The 24,483-nt window shown below is 32.1% G+C and overlaps 3 protein-coding genes across 5 annotated transcripts; 2 read left to right on the forward strand and 1 right to left on the reverse strand.

Annotated features, from left to right (window-relative positions):
- Positions 1-4,591: 4,591 nt before the first annotated feature.
- LOC18042834 (aspartic proteinase Asp1) lies at positions 4,592-7,292 on the forward strand. Its single transcript, XM_024184106.1, has 8 exons — positions 4,592-5,045; positions 5,138-5,255; positions 5,359-5,582; positions 5,947-6,171; positions 6,277-6,415; positions 6,585-6,782; positions 6,895-6,967; positions 7,059-7,292. The coding sequence occupies exons 1-8, from the start codon at positions 4,822-4,824 to the stop codon at positions 7,166-7,168; spliced, it is 1,311 nt and encodes a 436-aa protein (XP_024039874.1). The 5' UTR covers positions 4,592-4,821; the 3' UTR covers positions 7,169-7,292.
- Positions 7,293-7,364: 72 nt separating this feature from the next.
- On the reverse strand, positions 7,365-9,106 carry LOC18042557 (NAC domain-containing protein 2). The gene is made up of 3 exons (XM_006432027.2): positions 8,788-9,106; positions 8,425-8,699; positions 7,365-7,949 (listed from the first exon to the last, which is right to left on the reverse strand). Exons 1-3 carry the CDS (start codon positions 8,951-8,953, stop codon positions 7,473-7,475), a joined length of 918 nt encoding a protein of 305 aa, XP_006432090.1. The 5' UTR covers positions 8,954-9,106; the 3' UTR covers positions 7,365-7,472.
- Positions 9,107-19,989: 10,883 nt separating this feature from the next.
- Positions 19,990-23,233, forward strand: LOC18042558 (aspartic proteinase Asp1). 3 transcript variants are annotated; one of them, XM_024183222.1, is made up of 11 exons: positions 19,990-20,152; positions 20,251-20,281; positions 20,377-20,440; positions 20,789-20,930; positions 21,024-21,141; positions 21,245-21,468; positions 21,861-22,085; positions 22,274-22,328; positions 22,506-22,703; positions 22,816-22,888; positions 22,986-23,233. In XM_024183222.1, the coding sequence occupies exons 1-11, from the start codon at positions 20,097-20,099 to the stop codon at positions 23,093-23,095; spliced, it is 1,296 nt and encodes a 431-aa protein (XP_024038990.1). In that variant the 5' UTR covers positions 19,990-20,096; the 3' UTR covers positions 23,096-23,233. The 3 variants fall into 3 exon arrangements, with proteins under 3 accessions (XP_024038990.1, XP_024038989.1, XP_024038991.1); XM_024183221.1 differs by having other exon boundaries at positions 22,190-22,328; positions 22,986-23,232; XM_024183223.1 differs by having other exon boundaries at positions 20,885-20,930; positions 22,190-22,328; positions 22,986-23,231.
- The last annotated feature ends 1,250 nt before the right edge of the window (positions 23,234-24,483 follow it).

A 24,483-nucleotide genomic window follows, 5' to 3' on the forward strand; every position in this document is an offset into this window, starting at 1 on the left:
AAATTTTTCACCGCAAAGAGGAGCTTTCCCACGCAAGACAAAGTCTTAATTACTTCGGATTTGCTTTACAATTCTCAGTTTTGGCAGTTCAATTTGGAAGAAGTTGCAATGTTTTATGTAAGCAAAATTGAGCTCACATTGCGGTTGTCGCCTCATCTTCTTCGCCTTCCTCTGGATGAATATAGTATGATTTATTTGTACTGTTCTGTTGTTTATCTTCTTTCCATTTGTATTTAAGTATGCATTTACAGCTTTTAACTTACTTAGAATTACGCGGTTTGCCAGTTGGGTTCCAAATCTTTTTTTATTTTACTATCATATCATCAGCTATAAGGTGTTGCATAACATTGCAGATAAGGGACACAGCCATTTTCATAAATCAGAGGTTGATTGTGTCGACAATCTTTCTTCATATGTCTAACAAATGCCTCACTGCTTCTATGATTTTTACCAAGTCTATATTTTGGCTTTGTATTTGGAGTTTTTTTTATAGTTCTGAATCTAGATCAACTCTCGTTAGTCCTATGCAAAATTCAACAAGTGCCTTTCAGTCAGTTGCATTAGTTGAGAGATTTTTCTTTTTCTTGTCAAATCATAGGCCATTCGCGCCAATGGCGATCATTGTAAGTGATGCAGTGTAGTCCTAGAAAAGAATGCTCTGCAGTGAAACTGATGTAACTCTCTGCAATGAAGCTGATACAGCAAAAAGATAAACTGACGCAGGATATTTTAGACTATTAGTCTCTTAGTCTCTTAGGTGCTCATAAAAATCTTGCTAAAGGTTGCTTTTTGACTTTGAAAAAGTAATTGCATTCTTCAACCAAATCCATATTCATATAGCGATTATATTCTTACTGGTTTGTCAATAGTTTTGAATACATTGAATATGTTAAAATGAGAAAAGGTTCATGAGAATTCCGTTGATTTTCCTGGTCTGAAAAGGCTTCACCTGATTCTTCTCAACGCATTGAATTAATGAATTTGATTGTTGAAGTCTTAATTATTATTATTATTATTATTATTATTATTACTTTTCTTTTTTCTTTTTTTAAATGTTTGCAGGGATCAATTGATTGTGATGGTCTAGGTCCTGTTCCATAGTGGTAGGATGAGAAGTTTTCAAAATAATTGGTGTATTAAGGCTTGTGACTAGAGATGGTTTTAGGTCCTGTTCCATAGTGGTAGGATGAGAAGTTTTCAAATAATTGGTGTATTAATGGGTCGGCCGACACGTGACACGGTATGGGTACAGTACGTGTCCGTACGGCACCGCACGGCACAAGCACCTTTCGGTAAAGCACGCGGCACGGCACGCACGTGGGCCATGCCGAGCCTATAAATTTAGGCACATGGGCCTTAAAAGCATGGCACAATTAGTGATGAAAAGGCACGTAATAAGAACACTTCATTGGTGGGCTAACACATAGCCCGTGGGCCATCAATAGTACGTGGACCAAAATATATCAAAGTAAAATTTTTAATGAAAAGTAAATATAAATGTTATGATTTTACAAATATTTTGAAATTAAATTTTTTAATATATTTTTTAGCATAGACTTTTGAAAAATTAATTTAAGTCTTAGTTTAAATAAAGATTCTAATTTTTTTATGTTTACAATTTATTAAATGAATAAATAAATATCATGATTTTAATAAATTAAATTATAAATATCATGATTTTAAAAATGATAAATAAAATATTTTACAACATTAATATTGCATTTATGTATGATCTATGGAATTTTACAACATTAATATTTCATTTATGTATGATCTATGGAATTAAATTTATGTATTATTGTGTTATGATTGGTTATTGTGAAATTAAATATATAGTTGTGAAATTGTGATAAACTGATAATAAAATATTAATTGCTCTCTTAATAAAAATTATTATGATAATTATGATGATGATGATAATAATAATAATAATTATTATTATTATTAGGCTGATGGGCTTAAAAAAGCACGCCAGACACGTGAGCTTAAATAAAGCACGTCAAGCACGTTGGTTTTTTTAGGCACGCTGGATATGTTGGCTTAAAGAAGAAAAAAAAAGTTGATGGGCTTTTTTTTAGGCACGACCCGCAATACGAGCGGGTTCGTGCCGGACCCTTATGAAAAAGACGCCGACACAACCTGTTGGCCATCATTACTTGTGAGTGGCTATGAAGTAACAAAAAAACAACCGACGAATTATCTTTGAAGTTTGGATGAACACCTTAAATAACAAAATCAACAAGTTTGAAAGATACAAAGTTTGTTTCAATTTTTTCTGTAGTCTATTTTTAAAAACTTAAAAAGAAAAAAAAAAGGATAGAATTGGTTGATTTAATACATATGTGTGATGAAAAGGCCTAAATTCTCTCATCACAGTGTTATTGGTATTATCTCTTACTCAAATTTTTTTTTCTAAGTAATATAAAACTCAAAACTTAAACCAACTAGACAACTTTGTTATTACAAATTTATTTAATTTATGTTTTGAATATAATACTATTTATAAATTAAAAATATTTTGTTATAATATTTTTTTCCTTATCAAAAGGCTAAAAATCTCTTCTTAGATTAGAATTCAATGTTGAACTGAGTTTTTTCTTATCACTAAATCAATTATTAGAATTGTTTTAAAATTTTTATTTTTTTTTATCTTATTGAATAATTACTTATTCAGTACTGAGCAAAAACTCAGCTCAGTACTGAATTCTTATCCTCTCTTCTCATAGTGTTAATGTGGTTATCTCTTACTCAAAAACTTTTTTTTTAAAGGAATCTCAAACTCAAAACTTAAACCAACTAGACACCTTTCTTTATTACAAATTTATTTAATTTATAGTTTGAATATAATACTTTTTTATAAATTTATAATATAATTTTTTGAAAGATAATTTAAGTTATAATTGTATAAGTGAAATTAAGTTATAAAAATGTATTATAAAAAGAAATTGCCATCATAATAGTTAAAATATTATTCTTAGAATTTGAAATTAAAGATTTTTTTTTGTTAAAATTAGGTGTCGATTTCTATAATTTGAAAAGCATATATGAGATCATATCATCATACTAAAACTAACAGATTAAGAGAAAATAAAAATAAAAAACAAAACGAAAACAGTAGTGCTACGTGCATACGTCCAAATTAACTCTCGTGCTTCTACCACAGAGACCTACAACTTTAGTAAACAGTTGCTCCCTCGAGATAAAACACAATATTGCTTCATCAGAACAAATTAGACTAAGGGGTTATTTGTTAAATATCTGAAGTCTGAAATTTTATTAATTTCAGACATTTTCTAAAATATGCTTATTTATTTTTTAGAATTTATGTCTGATTTTCAGACATTAACATCTAAATAGAAAAAATAAACTTTTTTTACTTTTATCTGAATGAAAAAAAGTCGAAATGACAAGTAAATATTATATTCCAAAAATATCTCTGTAAAATAATTTATTTTCTAAACTATAAAATCTAATCCTTTTTTTGTTTTAATTTACAAGGACATAAATGTCAAATAACTAAATTTAAGATATTTTTTATTATGAAAACAAATAAAATACCATTTATATTTAGATATTTAAAAAAGAAAAATAAACATATCATTCATATTTTTATAATCAGACTAATTCATACTTAAAAAAACTCTTACTCATTTAAATTTCAGATAAAAAAACAAACACTGTCTAAATTGAGTATTGGGTACTTTAGTAGATTATCAACTTGGATAGCCGTTAGATTAATGGTAGAGTTACTATACATATATCTGACTGTCTTGCTTAACCGAGTTACCAAAAGGCAAGTCATCCCAAAACCCAAATCGTTATAGTCAACAGTGTTTTCAAGAACTTTTCAAAAAAAAAAACGTGTTTTTAAGAAAACAAGAACCAATTCCAAGAATCGCAAAATAATTTCAAGAAACAAAAGAAAAAAAAAAACGTCTTTCTTGTTTTTAAGACAAATTTCCGAAAAAAAAATAAAAAATTCTTTAGTCTTGTCTGAGAAGAATCGCAAATTCGCAGTGGTCTCAGAGGATGCTGAATGCCGTCGTGATCATCAACTCAAACCCACTATTATCAAAATATTTACCCATATTGTTCATAGGTAAAATTAAAAAAAGAAAAAAGAAAAAAGAATGACTTGAATTGTGAGAAAGAAGAAAAATATAAATTTATTTCTGTTGTCCATGGTATTTGGTTTGCAATGTAGAAAAGTAAAATTTTGCATGAATCACAAAATCTCTACATATTTTATGTCTAAATAAAAATTTATAATGTATGACTAAGGCCACACTTTGTGAAAAAAAAAAAACTAACAATATGATGTAATTTTGATGCAAGAAGATGTTGACATTACCGTTTGATATTGGCAAATAAGTTATTTTTTTTCATTTTATTTATAATTAAATCATTTCTTTCACTAGATTTAAAAACTTAAAATGGCTACGAGGATTCTAATTGAAAAAAAAAAAAAAAAAACTATTTGTACATGGAAAAAGTAACTAATAATTTAAGGTAGTTGACTTGTTGACATTACCGTTTATAAGATTCCAGTTCCAAGTTTGTTTCAAAAATCTACTTCACATGGTGGAAAAGAATAAAAAAGAAGCCTTAACTTGAAGAAATCTAATTGAATGCTAATAAGACTGTGAAAACCCAAGACAGTTGAAAACGAATGTAATGTAATTAAAGGAACCAAGCAAAGCAATACCAATGAATTTCTTACTTCACAAGTAAGAAGAGACTACTGCTAATCCATAAAGCGCCAAGACCCATCTTCGATTCATTAAGACATTTTATCAAACACCTTGTATAGTAACACAAAAGATGGGTAAAGAGAGGGTGGGTTTGGTGCTGGCGTTGGTATTGATGTCTTTTGTCATTTCCACATCTTCCAGTGATGAACACCAGCTGCGATGGAGAAAATCTCTGTTTTCTACTGCAACTACGTCGTCCTCTTCCTCTTCCTCTTCCTCTTCCTCTTCATTGTTGTTCAATCGTGTAGGCTCTTCCCTTTTATTCCGAGTCCAGGGAAACGTATATCCTACTGGGTACGTAACATAAAGAATGTATATTCGTTTTTTGGAAGTAAGATATTTAGGAACTCAATTTACATCTGTTTCTTTTTTGCTTAAATTTGCAGATACTATAATGTTACCGTGTACGTAGGACAGCCGCCAAAACCTTACTTTCTTGATCTGGACACCGGTAGTGATCTCATTTGGCTCCAATGTGATGCACCATGTGTCCAGTGCGTTGAGGTACTCGCGTCAATGTTACAAGTTTGTTTCATGAATTGTCTGTTATGATTTTACATTGTGCTGAATTGAATATAACCGCAGAAGCATTTTATTGTAATTGTAGGCGCCTCATCCGCTTTACAGACCAAGCAATGACCTCGTGCCTTGCGAGGACCCCATTTGTGCATCCTTGCATGCACCCGGACAACACAAATGTGAAGACCCAACACAATGTGACTATGAGGTTGAGTACGCAGATGGTGGCTCATCTCTTGGTGTTCTTGTCAAGGATGCTTTTGCCTTCAACTATACAAATGGCCAACGACTTAATCCTCGTCTAGCCCTCGGGTTGGTAACTAACATTTTCTTAGATTCCTTATAAATGGTTTTGTAAATAATGTGGCTCTTGACGTGTATAAGAAGTTTGATAAATGGTGACCGATGATTTCCTTATTGCAACTAATATGACTTGAATTGGCCATTTCATCCGTCAGAGTTCTTATCTATTTTAGGCAGGGAGAAAAATTAACAAACTATGGGTACTTTTAGATGAAAATATGTCTTCAGAGGCAGCAAAGTAACTTTTTATTTGATTATATCTTTTTCCTTCAGATACGGCATTTGAAAGAGTCAAGTTGAAATCATGTTTACTTGAAGTTGTTTCCCCATGCATCATAATTAATACTTTATCTATTGATTTCCTTGTTTGCAGGTGCGGATATGATCAAGTTCCAGGTGCATCTCATCATCCCTTGGATGGAATACTTGGCCTTGGTAAGGGGAAATCCAGCATTGTTTCACAGCTTCATAGTCAGAAGTTAATACGAAATGTCGTTGGACACTGTTTAAGTGGACGGGGTGGAGGATTCCTATTCTTTGGAGATGACCTCTATGATTCTTCTAGAGTAGTTTGGACTTCAATGTCATCTGATTATACGTAATTGACCCTCCCATACCCCTGTTGTTCAAATTTATTAGTCTTATTATCAATAATTTGGTGGGTTCCTCTGCTTATTGTACCTCCTCTAATTCTTGATTTCAGCAAATACTACTCACCTGGAGTTGCAGAACTCCTTTTTGGTGGGAAAACTACTGGTTTAAAGAATCTACCCCTGGTTTTTGACAGCGGGAGCTCTTATACTTACCTTAGTCACGTTGCTTATCAAACTTTAACATCTATGGTGAGTCAGAAAAAATTAACCTTCCTCATCATTTATGATTCATTTGTTTGTTGATAAGAAATTTTAACTAATTGACTGGTCACAAGTTATATGATTCAATCGTATCAATTGCCAATGTCAAACCTTCATGAAACCTGATGTTTTGCATTGATAAATTATATGCTTATAGATGAAGAGAGAAATAAGTGCAAAGTCCTTGAAAGAGGCACCAGAAGATCGGACGCTGCCACTCTGTTGGAAAGGCAAGAGACCTTTCAAAAATGTGCGTGATGTCAAGAAGTACTTCAAGGCCCTAGCCCTGAGCTTCACTGATGGGAAAACTAGAACTCTTTTTGAATTAACCCCTGAAGCATATCTGATAATATCGGTAAGCACAACCTACAATTACATTCTCATATCTTTTCTTTGTTTTCTGATTGTCATCATTTTGGTTAGAGATAGCACTTCCCACTGAAAACATAAACGAAATGTCCTTTCAGAATAGAGGAAATGTTTGCTTGGGAATCCTGAATGGGGCTGAAGTGGGGCTGCAAGATTTAAATGTCATCGGAGGTATTTCTGATTTTGTAAATTTCTTTGAACTAATAAGCAGATATTAATACCATCATCATGCTGATGACTGTATTTGCTACCATCTTAACAGATATATCAATGCAAGACAGAGTAGTTATTTATGACAATGAGAAGCAGAGGATTGGATGGATGCCTGCCAATTGTGATCGGATCCCGAAATCCCAAGCCATGAATACTTGATGACCAATGTTCATTTTCAAAAAATTCAAAAAAAAAAAAAAAGGGAGACTGCTCCTCCTGTCTATCAATAAAGCACAGAGGGTATGGTTGTTGGTTGTATTATATTTGTATATTGAGCTAGTATGTATTTGCTTAAATGATGCGCAAATGCGGTACTTTTATGTAAGTGAAGTCATTCTTTTCTTTGTTGTTCATATATTAAAAAAATTTCTTCTACAATCTTGCACGAATAAGAATGCCCTACAATTGTGGTTTACAAAAGGATTATATAATACAGGACCTAGCATACTACGATGTATTGAACTTAAAATGGCTTCTGCAGAATCATAAAAAGGTCTTGATAGGGTGATAACTGATCCATCTGATACTGAACTTGCGGGCCAAAAGGGTCGTCTTGGAAGCTATTAGTGTCCATGTAGTTGAAATTGAACTGATTATAATCATCATTCAAGGCATTGCCTAGATCATTCCATTTGGGCATACTTTGGACCTCCTTATCGCACGTGATCTCCGGCGACAACACGTGCTCGGAGCAACTCGAATCCGTCTGCAACCGGGGCACCGAGTCCGACGTATCCATATGTAATAGGTCATTCATCATTGGCGCAGGCGATCCCTGATGTGGAGGCATTCCTAATGCTACCTCTTGACGTGAAATGTTAATATTTGGTTTCCGATCCTCCTCCAGTTCTGGGAATCCAATTGATTTTTGATCGCTGGGGTAATGTTTTTCCATCCTCCCCTTCTTGTTGTACAATCGACATAATACCCAATCGTCAAGCTGCATCATCAAAATAGTAACAATTGTTAGTCAGCAATTAACACAAAGGGTTGTTGATATTTCTTACAAAATGATGCAAGGCAATGCCCCCATCATTCGATATACAATGTGCTGCATTATGCTTATTCGTGGGCCACCGGGTTCGCATAAGATGCCTCACGCTTTTGTTCCAAAAAGGTGGCTAATATTTTTTAAGAGTTGATTTTTTTATTTAATTAATTATCTTTAAATTATTCCATTTACTTTTGAAAACTTTAATTTTTACCGATATTTTTATTAAGAAAATCAAAAAATAATTATTAACTCACTATATTTTTTACTTATCTTTTCACTAAATATAAAAGTAATTTACAGTTTTTTAAAAATATAGGTAATTTAAAATTTATTTAATTTTTAACAAGTTGCACCGTGATGTTCAATGACCATTTTACCCTTAAGCATCAATTGAAGAGGATGATCGAAGATCAGTAAGTACCCTTAGGTTGTTTTTGGTGGCGGGGGATCTGTGAACATTAGCAGGGCGATATTCATGCATAATCCAATTAGTTTTGATTCCTTTAGGCGCTTTTCCAGCGTAGAACACAAGCGCCTTTTTTATACCAAGAGTCTTCGGCTTCCCAATGGGCTTGTCCGCTCCGGTCGCCTTCCAGTATCCGGATCCGGCCGCCCGGTTCGGCCTTGAACCGTTTGGATATTTCCTGTCCCTTGGAGAAAAGAAATACCACTCCTTTTCGCCGTACCGTGCCATTTCTACAGGCACAAATAGACTAAATTCAACAAACTATTTCTCAAAAACCTTAAAAAAAAAGAAATTAAAATTTAAAAAAGGAAAAATTACCGGGTAGCTCCCAAGGATCGTATTTGTAGAGATCAATCTCGGCAATAATAGGAACAGAAATCGGTAGCCCTGCACATTTCCTACACAAATAGTGATTCACCAGCTCCTCGTCTGTCGGGTGAAATCTGAAACCTGGCGGTAACTCTAGCTCTGCTCCCTTCATCATCTTCTAACTAATTAATTGATTTCTTCTTCTTCTTCTTCTCTCTTGCTTGCTCTCCTGCTTGCTCGCTTGCTCGCTCACTCGCTTGGTCTTTCTATGTTTTGCTCTGGTTTTTTTTTTTCTTCCCTCGGGGGTTCGGTCGCTGAAATTAAGAATAAATCTGCAAATGGAGGTTTTATAGTCGAATTAGTAACATTAAAATAAAAATTAGACACGTGGGGCATAGTGCCCACGCCGGTAGTACATTCGAATCTAGAACAAAAACGTGGGTGGTGGAAGTTACCTACCGTCTTCATTTTAGAGCTGACCGCAGCCAAGACATTGCCACGTGTCCCTATTTTCATTTGCTGTTAGCATGTGTGCTGTCCCACTTTGGCTGCTCCTGTCACTGCTTCCGTCACAAACCTTGTCTTTTCTTGTTAGAAAAGACCTTCCGAATCGGCACAACAGATCGCTGACTCTGGTGGTCCCTCTTCGGTCCTTAGTCAATACTGGATCATCTAGTTTGAGCCCTAGTTTGTGTTTTCTGTCACTCCACCACTCCTGTTGTGCCACGTTCGCCGACATTTCTCGCCTTAATTGAACCAAATTTCTTTAGCTCAGTTTCTTAGAAGGCTACTATCCATATTACTAAACTCAAAAGATTTGGATCTCAACTAAAAATAAACATCCATTGCGAGATCCTGTACTTAAATAAAAATACAGTATGTTGCTTCGATGATTATTCGATTGTTGGACTTTTTTAAATAAAAAAAAATTCCAAGCTGCACTGGGGTCACCATTATTTCAAATCAACCAAAAAGCTTCTATTAGATTAAATCTAATAGACTTGTTGCAACTTGCAAGATCCCACTATAGATAATAACCATCCCAACTAATATCTCAAATTTGTATGATAGTCATTCTCTATACTTTACAAGTTTATTCTTTTTATATAGTATTTTGAGTTTTAGAAGTATATCATTTCTATATTAATTTGGGTGTGATTTAAACTTTACGTCCAATTGTAGTACCTTTGAGGTATCTTACCCATAGTCTGGACATCATTAAATAAATAAAATTTAACAATTTAATGCTACTCGTGATTTCCAAAGGGTAGTATAGTCACATCCTTGAACCACAAGCCTTTACCTTTAAGGGCATGTTTGGAAGACACTATTGCATAGCATTAGGGAACTATCCTTCGTCAAACTAATACTATCCTTTGTTTGGAACAAAATTGTAACGAATTAAGGGGGAGTGCTAATGCGGCAACTTGTCTTTTTTTTTTGGTAACTTTGCTTTATAATAGTAATAAATAAATATAACTTTTTAATTTAATATAATATTATTTTTTATTTTTATATTATAATTTATTAATAAATTTATAATTTAATATAACTAATAATAAATATTTAAATTTGAATAATATTAATTTAAAATTAATAATAATATAAAATATTATTACATATACTACATAACTCTTACTTGGATTATTTAACATAATTCATTTTATTAGTGAATATGTTATAATAATTGTATTACTTTATTATTTTGCAATTATCTTGTGATATGTATAAACTTTTATTCTATCATGTTAAGATAACTTTTGAGCTAATCTTTTAGGTTTTAACTATTTATGTGTGTCTTATAAAAAGACTATCTATTTATGTTGTCATATTATTTAGAGATTATTTGCTTCTATATTTATTTCAAAGGTTATGTATTTAGAAAATACTAAAAAATAAATGCTATGCTTCTTAAAATTTAAGGTCACCCACTTTGATCTTTATGAAGAATTATGACATTTTTTAACATTTACACTAAAATTTCTAAAATTTAAGTTTTCTATATTTAGTATTTTTTTCAAGTATTAATAAATTATTTTCTAAATATATGATTTAAATTAATCACAAAAAATTAATACAATACAGTGCAACACCAAATATAGTATAATTAAAAATTAATACAGTACAATATAGTACTAAATATTGTACAATATTGTTATAATACAATGCTAATACAATACACAAATATTAAAATAATGCAATACAACATCATATAATACAGTGAGTCAAACGCACCCTGAAAGTAAGAAATTTTACTAATTAACTCAACTACACACGTTAATGAGAACAAACAACATGATGTTAGTTACGTGATTATTTATTTTAAATATATCAATATAATCTCATAAGAATGTCTTGTTTTAATATAAATAGTTGTTAGATTATTACATTTTTTTAATTTTTTCTCTTTTTAAAATTAATTTAACACAATAAGTTTTTTGTACAAATTAGAAGACAAAATTAGAGAATTAATGGCCTTTACACCGGAAATATATAGATCGTCACCTTTTTCTAATTCATGTTTTAATTGCATAAAGAATTATCTTGTTTCGTGTGATATATATAGTTTGTCTGTTTTTGAGAAGTAAGTTTATAATTTTAGAAGTAGTTGTTTTAATTTGCAGCTCAGGAAATTTGCTACCTAATGGAGGTCGATTTCCTGTTTTCCAAAAATTATTTCATCCACTAAACAAGTCCTTAATCAAATAATGTAATTTCTTTTGGGAGATTGACACAATTTCCCTTCTAATGAAATTAATATATATCACTTATTTTCTATTTTTTCCATAATATCTAATCACACAGCTGCTACCATAATTTTACAGTAGTCTTTTGTTTTTAAATACATTTTTATTTATATTGATTAAAAATAAAATAAATTATATGAATTAAAATTAAAAAGTTCAAATCCTAAAAATAAGAAATATAGGTTGTTGTGTTAATAACAAATTACTGATAAGATTTTTTTATATTTTTAATTTTTTATAATAACTATTATCTTATATTCCTAAAATAAAATACCAAATAAATGAACTATTTACACTTCTTTTCTCTTAAGTTTTTATAACAAAGGAGTTTCTGAATATTACAAAAATGATAGAGGATAAATAATATATATTAATTTTAATAAGAGAAAACTAGCAATCCTTCCCGTTACTTTTTCTAGTAATTTGCAAACGTGATTACATTATGGCCAATGCATTTTCTTGGGCAGCAAGCAGCCAGGCAGTGTGCGATGACTGGCGACTCCAGAGTCGTTACGGTGAAGTCAGCCGGAGGCGATCGCAAAACCTTTTTCAATCGTGTGATTTGAATAATACGTCATGTTCAATGCTCGCCCACGTACGGAAACAGACGTCATCTGAACAGTGTGAGTGATTCTGTGTCAACGATCGCACATGCACCCGATTAATCAGAAATTTTGGTTGGTGACATCGGGTTTGCGTGGGCCATGTTGTCCCCTATTTGACGTGAGCTCTGACTGCAACTCTACTGTCTTTCTGTAGCTCATGAAATTTTGGGCCGTGTCCAAAACATTAATAAAAGTCAAGAGTCTGAAATATCTAATTTGTGAAAAAATGCATGTGCGTGAGGAGACTTTTTCTTTGATTGAAAAGTTCCGATTTCAATTTGATTAGTCAAAGAATTTATTTTTATTCTGGGCATATACCTATGATGATTTTGTAATTAGGTTTTATAACTTAAAATGCATCTATGAAAATTTTTGAGTATACAATCTGTCATAATTTTATTTTTAGACTTAATAATTTAAAATTCGTTCACTAATTAGAAAATATCAGGACTTATACACTAATTCAAATACTTTTTCACTAGCATCATAAAATATTATATTATTTCACTTTATCTTGCGTCATAATAAGGATCAAAAGATATATAACGCAATAAAATTACACATCAACTTCAATATTAATTGTAACAACTTAAGTCCGACAACAACTGAGTGGATATTTAATCATTAGACTTTACTTGATGTGTACTAATCTTTTTAAGATTTGTTTCATTGGTTACGTGGAATGCACGTTAGTATGATTTGGAAATCTTGTTAAGCCAGGGAAGTGTGTGGGTGAAAGAATGCGAATAACGCGTACCAGTCATCACATATTTAATTTCAGGATCCCTCTAAATTACATGCATGTATCTTACAATCCTCTCACATGAATAGTGAGTGAACCCACATCATTCACTATTCATGTGAGAGGGGTGTAAGGTACATACATGTAACTTAGCATTAGCCTTAATTTCATATGAAAACTAGTAAAAATCACTCGACAAAGAATTGAACACGGAAAGTGAAGCCCGGGGGAGCAAAGTTGTGAAGCCAGTGTCTAAGAAGTTGTCTGAATAGAAGAATAGGAGAGTGTTATATGACGTGGATCATTACTGAATAGATAAGAATTGCCGACATGTAATGAATTATCTGGCCTGAATTAAACCAACAAGACACCTGCTACTTTTTACTTTTTAATTTCATGCAAGTTGGCAAATGGGATCATTTTGCTTTTGAAACTGCTTTGACTTCTTGTCAAGTATTCGATTAGCTGCGGCTACGAGTAACAACATCACCAAAAGACTCTTTAAATAAAATTTTATTAATTATTTAAAAAATCACTTTAATATTTAAGACTTTAAAAAATATTTTAATTAAGATTTTTTAAATAAAAAATTATTCTCTCTCTTTAAATTTAGAGAATTGATTTCTCGCTCTTCAATTTATATTTTATTATTTTTTATTAGAGAAAAAGAGAGAAATATTTTAATTGTTATTGACTTTTTTTTAAAAAAATAATTATTTAATTAAAATTATATTAAGTTATTTTTATTTGAAAAGTCTTTTGAAGAATATCATATTTTTTTATTTTTTTATTTACCACATAGGTAAGTAAATAGATATTTAAAGAATAAAATTTATAGAGTTTTTTGGAGATGCTCTAGGCCTCTAAGCCTACATTATATTTAATGGATTTTTTTTTTTTGAAAAAAAAATAATGTGAACATAACATTCTGTTAACAGTATCTGATCGCTTAAAACCCATTAGCTAAACCCATATATTTAAAAAAAAAAAAAGAAGTTTTTTTTTTACTGCATCTGGCCTTCAAAGTGCAATTTGTAATTTATAAAATCAGGCGCCGTCTTTGGAAAGGTCTATCCAAATAGACTGTTTTAAAGATTGAATAAGGGAAAAAGATAAGGAAAAGGTCACAATCAGTAGGGGAAGCGAGATTCAAAGGCATCATATGATCAAGGATTCAAGATCAACAACTTGATAAAGAAAGCAGGTCCAAGTGAAATGAACGTGCGCTCGCCGAATTTCTTGGAAGTTTCCTCGATCTCCCCACGAGCTGTCAGTGTTGACCGACTAACATGTATCAATCAGATTATGATTTTTTTTTTTTACCCAATGAGAAGATCAGACTATGATATGTTGTTGTTATCCTTTTATGGATGGCAGTTCGTGGGAGTATCATTGCAACACCAAACAAACGTCCGCCTCTTTGCAATATGACTGAGTGGGTTTCAATTAATTTTATTTTCAGTCAGTTTTATTTAATTGATTATTCTAATTTAAATTTTAAATTAAGTAGAAGGTTAAAAAATTAATTTAAATTTTATCCATATTCTTTTTTTTGAATAAAAAAATCAAACAAAAAGCCCACACTATGTCAGTAATAAGACCCTTATTACTAAAAATCTTAAAAGATTATTTTTAATTGGGTCTAATCTTATATAACAGTTTCTAATATATAATTATTTATATATAAGTCCAACGTTAAATTAAGAATCCAAAAGTTGCTTCAAGGGCAAATATAAAACCCAAAGAAACTTTTATAATTTTCATGGCTGGTAAAAAATAATTGATATTCTTTCTTTCAGATAGGTTTTTTAAGTCCCAGTTTGTAACAGCAATTATGAATATGATTTTGAGAAGTTGAGAACTAAACATCAATGTTTATTTGAAATTGAAAGGGAAAGTTTGAATTATCTACTGTGAAATTGAAGAATTATGAGAGAAAGAGAAGTAGGGTTATTAAGTAATTTTATCAAAAATTATTTTGAAAGTAAAAACCTAAATTAATGAGAGGGCTGATGCTACAATACCTGCATGTATCTGATACATGCAGGAAAAATGGCCATTGGATTCAAATAATGAATCCAACAGATGAGATGAATTTAAATAATAAATTTTTTTTTTTTTTTTGCAAAACCTGAAACCTATAGAATCGGTTAATGAATTAATAAACATGAAACTAGATCAGGAAGATTATTTTGATACTTGGACCATTAAATTTGAAACCAAAAGAACTTGAAACTTCGAGTAATGAATATGAAATTTGATATCATTAACTTGCAATCATAAAAATAATCCAATTAATGGACCAATAAACATGAAACCAAGACCCTTAACTTGATGTCGGGATCATTAAACTTGAAACCAAATGAACTTGAAACTTAGTATAATGAACATGAAACCTGCAATCATTAACTTGCGACCATGAAAATCATCTAATTAATGGACCAATAAACATGAAACCAAGACCATCAACTTGATACAGGAACCATTAAACTTGAAACCAAATGAACTTGAAACTTAGGGCAATGAACATGAAATCTGAGATCATTAACTTGCAATCATGAAACTCATATAATTAATGGACCAGTAAACATGAAACTAATACTATTAACTTAATACCGAAACCATTAAACTTGAAACCAAAGGAACTTGAAACTTAGGACAATGAACATGAAATCTGAGGTCATTAACTTGCAACCAGGAAAATCATCAAATTAATGGACCAATAAATATGAAACCAAGACCATTAACTTGATACTGGAACCATTAAACTTGAAATCAAAGGAACTTGAAACTTAGGGCAATGGAGATAAAATCTGATGTCATTAACTTGCAATCACGAAAATCATCCAATTAATGGACCAGTAAACATGAAATAAGGACCATTAACTTGATGTCTACGCCATTAAACTTGAAAACAAAAGAACTTGAAACTTGGTGCAATGAACATGAAATCGGATATCATTAACTTGTAACCATGAAAATCATCCAATTATTGGACCAATAAACATAAAACCATGACCATTAAACTTGAAACCAAATGAACTTGAAACATAAGGTAATGAACATGAAACTTGAGATCATTAACTTGCAACCATGAAACTCATCCAATTAATGGACCAATAAATATGAAACCATGACTATTAACTTGATGCCTACATCATTAAACTTGAAACCAAAGGAACTTGAAACGTGGTGCAATGAACATGAAACCGGAGATCATTAACTTGCAAACATGAAAATCATCCAATTAATGGATCAATAAACATGAAACTATGACCATTAACATGATGCCTACACCATTAAACTTGAAACTAAAGGAACTTGAAATATAGAGCAATGAACTTGAAACCTCAGATCATTAACTTGCAACCATAAAAATCATCCAATTAATGGACCAATAAATATGAAACCAGGACCATGAACTTGATACCAGAACCATTAAACTTGAAACTCGATTTTTATTATTATAAAAATGATTTTTTATTGTTATGTGTCTTTTAATATTAAAATAATGATTATTTTATTTATTATATTTGAATATTATTATATTTACTATTATTTAATTCATTTAAGGGGCAACCGGTGGCAAAAACCGGTTGCTCCCATTTTTTTTTAAGTGTTTGAATAATGTTTTTTAAATTTTTTTTATTGCTTGCATGTATCACATACATGCATGTATTGTAGTTGTGCCCTAATAAGAGGGATTAGAGAGGAAACTTATGGGTTCAAATAGCTTCAACTATCAATTACTTTTCTTGAAACTTATGTCGTGTTTGTTCTTTAAAAAAAAAAAAAACTGAATGGGTCTGAATGTGGTCTACATAGGTTTGCATACATATATCTAATAATAAATTTATTTTTTTATTTTTTGATGTTTGAGTGTAAGTAGTAAATTATTTATTTTCATAAACCCAAAATATCTTAAATCTATTACTTTTACACTTCTGACCTTAAAAGTGCTATATATATATGGAATTTAAAAGTGGTAAGCTATGTAGAACAATAGTTTTTATATGTTATAAATATTTATAAGGTAAGCATTTGATAAATAATTTATGAAAATAATTATGATAACATTATTGGTTAAAATTTAACATAATATTTATACATAAAAAAATTTATATCTAATAATAAAAGTATTTGCCTAAAATTCAAATTCAAAGTATATTAAGTATTTAATACCAAGTAAAAGTTGAGGTCAAGAGAAATTCTAATATGACATCCAAAATATATTATAGTTAATTAAAAAATTCTTTTGGATATATAGAAAAAAAAATCAAAGGGTTATTAGGTTTTACATAATAGATGGGTAGAAAATAAGTATATTTAATGAGGGTATTTGTGAGAAAAAAAAATTAATTTTTCATTCAGACATTTTATCATTCAATAAAAGTTAGGAAATTTTATTTTTTTATTTAGATAAAAATGTCTTACAATAAAACTTCAATTACACAACAAACAAGTTAAGGTATCAAAACCTCTTAAACAAAGTCAATTTAAGACATTTCTAACCTAAAAACAAACAAGCCCTTTGCAAGATTTAGTAATCGATTCTAATTATTGTTGAAATATATAAATTTGATTAGGCCAACAAGAAAGGGTGTCGTTGGACTACTTAATTATTCAATTATCTTACCTCGAAAATCTTAAGGTCCCCCCCCCCCCCCCCCAACATTTTAAACAAGTATTTATAGTGGAGCGATTTGATATGTCCAAAGATTTTTATTTTAACAAAGGATTTGTGACTCTTTTGATTTTCAATTTACAATTCTTATTTGGTGTTCTTTTGTTTTGCCTGTGACCCAATTTAAAAATATTAGATTATCTAGTCACAAAATAAATACTAAATTATTATGCCATTATAATAAATTTTTATTTTATGTTGTAAGAAAAAAATAGTCAAACTGAACTTTTTAAAATAACTTTAATTTTTAAATATGGTCAAAAGATTTAAATAAAAAATTAAGGAAGACTTAATTATTAAATTATTCAAACTTTTTTCTTTGAATTTCTTAAAAAATAATTAGGATGAGCAAAGTGGCCAGGCTGGCCTAGCCCACAAGCTTGGGCCCTGACCATTTGTTTTAGGGCCAGAATAGAGCCGAAGCCTGGACTCGAGATTACAATAAAAAGCTTGTGCTTGGCTTGATCTTTAGATTTTTTACCCAAAAAAATTTAAGGATTATATTAGAAATGTAAAACGTTAAGAATAGCATGTAATGTATTTATCAACTAATCGATCATCATGCATTAAAAGTTAACCATATTAAAGGGAAATAAAAGTGACGCTTAATCATATAATCTTAATGGTTCTTGTTTTGGAAACTGAAATTACAATTAAAAGTTCATCATCATCACCTTGTCTTTTTCTTTTGTTGACACCAAAATTTGGTTGTATCAGTGTATGAGCTATCAATCAGATCTTAACGCTAGCATTTGAATTTATTTATATAGGGAAGTGGTTTTGCCTGTTTCCAAAAGTTTGAAAAAAATTGGTGACTACGAATTGAACTTTGGCTAACACGTGCAGCCACAAAAACATTCAAGGGCGCTGGAAGTTTTTTTGGCATTAACCCTTCGACGCTCAATTCAGTTTCACGGTATACTAGAAAAATAAAGTGTATGGTTTTGTGTAAAAAATGAAGGAACAAAAAAAAAATGTAAGAAGAAATTCTCCCCTTTTAAATAAGAAAAAATAAAGATAAAGATAAGGAGAGGTATAGATGGACGAGGAAGAAAGTGAGTTCAAAATTAAAACCTCTCCAGATAATATAGAAAATGAGAGAGGACAGAGATTTTTCATAAGTCCCCAACTGTTGGCACTCTTGGGAGTCTTTTAGGGATCAAAATCCCTCCCCATGGTTTACGGTATTGTGGGATTTGAGGATAGAGTCCCATCTCCCTCTTCCCCTTGGATTATGAAATAATGGGTTTTGAAAATAACGTTCACTCCTTGAATTTTTGGAGAGGATGAAAAGGTGGCTTCGATTGGGTCTATCCTCAATTTAATTGTCTCCTCACCTAAATCTTGCTTGCTTATTTTCTTCAGTCTCGTGCTTTATGGTGAAGCCTTATTATGGATTTGAGTGAACCCTTATTATGGTTGCCCAATTTTACCAACTAATAGCAAGGTGAACATAATGAGATTTTGAGTAAAGTCTTATTATGCTCACCCTATTTTATTACCCAAACATCTTTCTCTGTCCTTTGTCTTATTTCTATCATTAAATATTTACATTATACTATTTTACACTATGATGGATAATTATATCATCATTTTGTATACAATTATGCTAAGATAAGTTTATTAATGTCTTAATTTAATTTAATTTATTTTTCAATTGGACCTGCATAGAAACATAATCACTTAATAATAATACTCTTTATAAAATTATAATGTAGTAATTAATACAATACAAAAAACAAATCAAATATTAAGAAAGTGCACTTTAGAAGCTTGACCGAGCGGTTTTCAATCATTTTTATTTCGCAAGCTACTTGAATTCAAATTTCCAATGATAAAACAGGATAAAAAATGATTTGAACTTTGCTTACCCATAAATTGTGGCTCCAAAAAAGCTAACCTAACCATCGGTTTGCCCGATTTGGGTCCAATTTACAAACCAAGAAAAAAATAATCAATTTAATTAATTAAATAAAAAATCGACTTGAAAATTCGATAACCAAAAAAATAAATATTTTAAAAATTAAAAAAAATCGAACCCAATTAGAACCAAACCAATTTTGGTTTGGTTCATTTCATAATTTTAATTATGTTTATTCCGTTTAGCTTAGTTCAATAAAAATCGAACCGACCGGACCGAACCATATCACCTACTACCCCCTTTAACTTCTAATTAAAAAAAAAAAGGAAAAATTACATTGAGAAAGCCCTATGTGTAAAATGCTTCTTGGAATTTGTTCGGGTTCCAAAAAAGAAAAAAAAAAGTTAATAGCAATTCAATTAAAACAATCCATCTTTGAAATTCCTAATATTCTTGAACAGGCTTTTTTAAGGGCCTCAAACCATCTCTGAAAACAAAGGCTTGGGTCAAGGCTTTTTCCAAGCCCGTCCCGCCCAGCACAATTACCAAATAGAATTTTTTTTTGAAAAAATTAAAAAAAAAGGACCTGGCGTCGTGCTCTCAGTTGCAGCATGTAGAGATTAGGAGACATCGAGCTCTTGTATCTAATAAGCGACTCTGTAAATCGCTTTGTATTGCAATGCAAGGAAGCATGTTTCCATTTGGCTCTACCCTCCCCTCCGAAGCATTCGTCAGGCATGGAATTTTCTCAGTTGATAGTTTCTGAAACTCATTTTCAGTTTTATTTTTTATTTTTTAATTTTGCTTTTCTTGATTGTTTCTGTCAATTGTAGGTTGCCTGACAGGAGTTTCCACTTCCAGCCTGTGAGATTTGCTTACTTATTCGTTATTTTGTTGCTTATTTTTGGGTAATTTGTGTTTATTTTCTTTTTTTTTGAAAAAAATATTAATCATGACAGGTTCCTGGTAGATTGAGTTGGAGCAGAAACTATGCTGCCAAAGGCATCAAATTTATTTGTGCATGTACGGTATAAAATGTATTAATTTTAAAACAATGTTTATAAGTTGCAGATATAATCGAATTTCCCTTTTACTTGATTTTAATTATGTGTTTATATTACTACTATTTATTAAATATGTTTTTTTATGGGATATTAATCGTGTTATTATAGTTAAAATAAACTAAAAAGTTAGAAAACAAGATGTTCTTATTAAAATGCCTTAATAAACCATAAAGCGCCAGACCCGTCTTTGATTCACTGAGGTATTTTATCAAACACAGTATATAGTAACTAAAAAGATGGGAAAAGGGAAGGTGGGTTTGGTGGTGGCATTGGTATTGGTGTCTTTTGTCATTTCCACATCTTTCAGTGATGAAGAGCAGCTGCAATGGAGAAAATCTATGTTTTCCAACTGTAAGGACGTCATCCTCATCCTCTTCCTCTTCATTGTTGTTCAATCATGTAGGCTCTTCCCTTTTGTTCCAAGTCCGTGGAAATGTATATCCTACTGGGTATGTAACATAAAGAAGTCATATTCGTTTTTTTGAAAGTGAGATATTTAGGAACTCAATTTACATCTTTTTCATTTTTGGTTGAATTTGCAGATACTATAATGTTACCATGTACATAGGACAGCCAGCAAGACCTTACTTTCTTGATCTGGATACTGGTAGTGATCTCACTTGGCTCCAATGTGATGCACCATGTGTCCGGTGTGTTGAGGTACTTGCATCGACATTACAAGCTTGTTTCATGAAATTTCCATTATGATTATATATTGTGCTGAATTGAATATAGCTGCAGAAGCTTTTTACTGTAATTGTAGGCACCTCATCCGCTTTACAGACCAAGCAATAACCTTGTGCCTTTTGAGGACCCCATTTGTGCATCCTTGCATGCACCTGGTCACCACAATTGTGAAGACCCTACACAATGTGACTATGAGCTTGAATATGCAGATGGCGGCTCGTCTCTTGGTGTTCTTGTCAAGGATGCTTTTGCCTTCAACTATACGAATGGCCAACGACTTAATCCTCGTCTAGCCCTCGGGTTGGTAGCTAAGATTTTCATAGTTTCCTTATGCCCTTGTTCTTTTAAATGATTTTGTAAATCATGTTGCCACTGACGTCTGACGTGTATACGACGAAGTTTGATAAATGGTGACCTATGATTTCCTTACCGCGACCAATATGACTTGAATTGGCCATTTTAGTTTGTTAGAGTCCTTATCTATTTCAGACGGGGAGAACAATTAACAAAATATGGGACCATTTAGATTAAAATATGTCTTCAGAGGCAGTAGTAGAGTAACCTTTTATTTGATTATGTCTTTTTCCTTTAGATACAGCATTTGAAATAGTCAAGTAGAAATCATGTTTACTTGAAGTTGTTTCCCCGTGCATCATAATTCATACTATATCTATTTATTTCCTTGTTTACAGATGTGGATATAATCAAGTTCCAGGTACATCTTATCATCCCTTGGATGGGATACTTGGCCTTGGCAAGGGGAAATCCAGCATTGTTTCGCAGCTTCATAGCCAGAAGTTAATACGAAATGTCGTTGGACACTGTTTAAGTGGAGGGGGTGGAGGATTTCTATTCTTTGGAGATGACCTCTATGATTCTTCTCGAGTAGTTTGGACTTCAATGTCATCTGATTATACGTAATTGACCCTCCCATACCCCCAGTGTTCAAATTTATTAGTCTTATTATCAATATTTTGGTTGTTCCTCTGCTCATTTTACCTCCTCTAATTCTTGATTTCAGCAAATACTACTCACCTGGAGTTGCAGAACTCTTTTTTGGTGGGGAAACTACTGGTTTAAAGAATCTACCTGTGGTTTTTGACAGTGGGAGCTCTTATACTTACCTTAATCGTGTTACTTATCAAACTTTAACATCTATAGTGAGTCTGAAAAAACAAAAAATTAACCTTCCTTATCATTTATGATTCATTTGTTTGTTGATAAGAAATTTTTAACTAATTAACTGGTCACAAGTTATATGATTCAATGGTATTAATTGCCAATGTCAAACCTTCATGAAACCTGATGTTTTACATTGATAATTTAAATGCTTATAGATGAAGAAAGAACTTAGTGCAAAGTCGTTGAAAGAGGCACCAGAGGATGAGACGCTGCCACTCTGTTGGAAAGGCAGGAGACCTTTCAAAAATGTGCATGATGTCAAGAAATGCTTCAGGACCCTAGCCCTGAGCTTCACTGATGGGAAAACTAGAACTCTTTTTGAATTAACCCCTGAAGCATATCTGATAATATCAGTAAGTCCAACCTACAATATCATTCTCATATCTTTTGTTTGTTTTCTCATTGTCATCATTTTGGTTAGAAATAGCACTTCCCATTGAAAACATAAACAATTTGTTCTTTCAGAATAAAGGAAATGTTTGCTTGGGTATCCTGAATGGGGCTGAAGTGGGGCTGCAGGATTTAAATGTCATTGGAGGTATTGGAGATTTTGTATAGTTCTTTGAACATATTAAAGCAAAGACTAATACCATCATCATGCTGCTGAACCACTGTATTTATTACCTTCTTAACAGCTATATCGATGCAAGACAGATTAGTTATTTTTGACAATGAAAAGCAAATGATTGGATGGATGCCTACCAATTGTGATCAGATCCCAAAATCAAAAGCCATGAATACTTGATTACCACTGTACCCTTTCATAAAAAAAGTTGCTACTCCTGTCTATAAATAAAACACAGCAGGTATGGTTGTTTGTATAATATTTGAATATTGAACTAGTATGTGTTTTGCTTAAATGATGCAGAAATGCTGTACTTTTATGCAAGTGAAATCAGTACTTTTATATATTAAAAAGTTCTCTTCTACAATCTTGCATGAATAAGAATGCCTTACAATTGTGGTTTACAAAAGGATTATATAATACAGGACCTAGCATACTATGATGCATTGGACCCCCAAATAGGGGTGGGCAAAATATCCGACCCAACCCGATCCGACCCGATCCGATCCGAAAAATTTCGGTTTCGGATCGGATCGGGTGGGGAACAAAACCCGATCGGATCATGAAACCCGATCCGATCCGAAAACCCGATCGGGTTGAGACAAAAAACAAATTTGGCAAATACAAAATTACAAATCACATAATACAAATACACACATGACACACTCACAATCACTGAATCAGTAACTCACAGAATACAGATCACACATCACAGACTCATAGTGTCACAGACTCACGGATTTACAGTAATTCACAATTCAGTAATTCACAAAGTATTCACCGCAACAAAGCAATTAAGTAATTCACTCCAAACTATTCACCGCAACAAAACAATTCAGAATTCACAAAGAAATTAAGAAAGGAACACAAGCAAAGTAACAACTCACAAACCCTCACTCACTCAAACACTCACCACTTCACCAGTCACCGCCTCACGGTATCACAAAGACACAAACCCTCACTGTTACATACAAAATCAAATCACTGAAACCAGCACTCAAGCCGTCAAGCACAAGCAGCCAACCCACACCCATTCATGCCTCACGGCCTCCGTCGCTCACCACACGTAGCGAACACACACGCACAGTTCACAGAGCTAGCTGCAACCGGCCACCACACGTAGCAACCGCTACTGAGAACGACCCCAACCGAAGCCGAAGCTGATTCGTGAAGATTGTGACCCGATCTCCAGATCTGCTGCAACCAAGCGCCGGATCCACGCCTTGAATCCTCAACTCCACCATCACTCAGTCCGATTGAAGATCCACCCGGCAAGCTGCCTCCGATCCACTCGAGTCTCCACCATTGGCATTCACGGGTCACGGGCTCATAGCTGTTGAGTGTTGACATCCGGCCACCACACCCATTCACGGTCACGCCTCACAGGTCACGGACTCACGGCTCCAGTCTCAAAAGCCAAAAGGTCTCTTCACTCTCTGTTTTGGAAGTTGGAAGTTTGGAACTTGAAGCCCGAACCGAATCAACAAATCTGGCTTTTGAACTTGTTTAAGTGATGGTATATCAGTATATAATATATAATTATATATGCATTAATGATTAATTATAAT

This window comes from Citrus clementina, unplaced genomic scaffold (assembly GCF_000493195.1).
Source record: "Citrus clementina cultivar Clemenules unplaced genomic scaffold, Citrus_clementina_v1.0 scaffold_5, whole genome shotgun sequence".
NCBI lineage: Eukaryota > Viridiplantae > Streptophyta > Magnoliopsida > Sapindales > Rutaceae > Citrus > Citrus x clementina.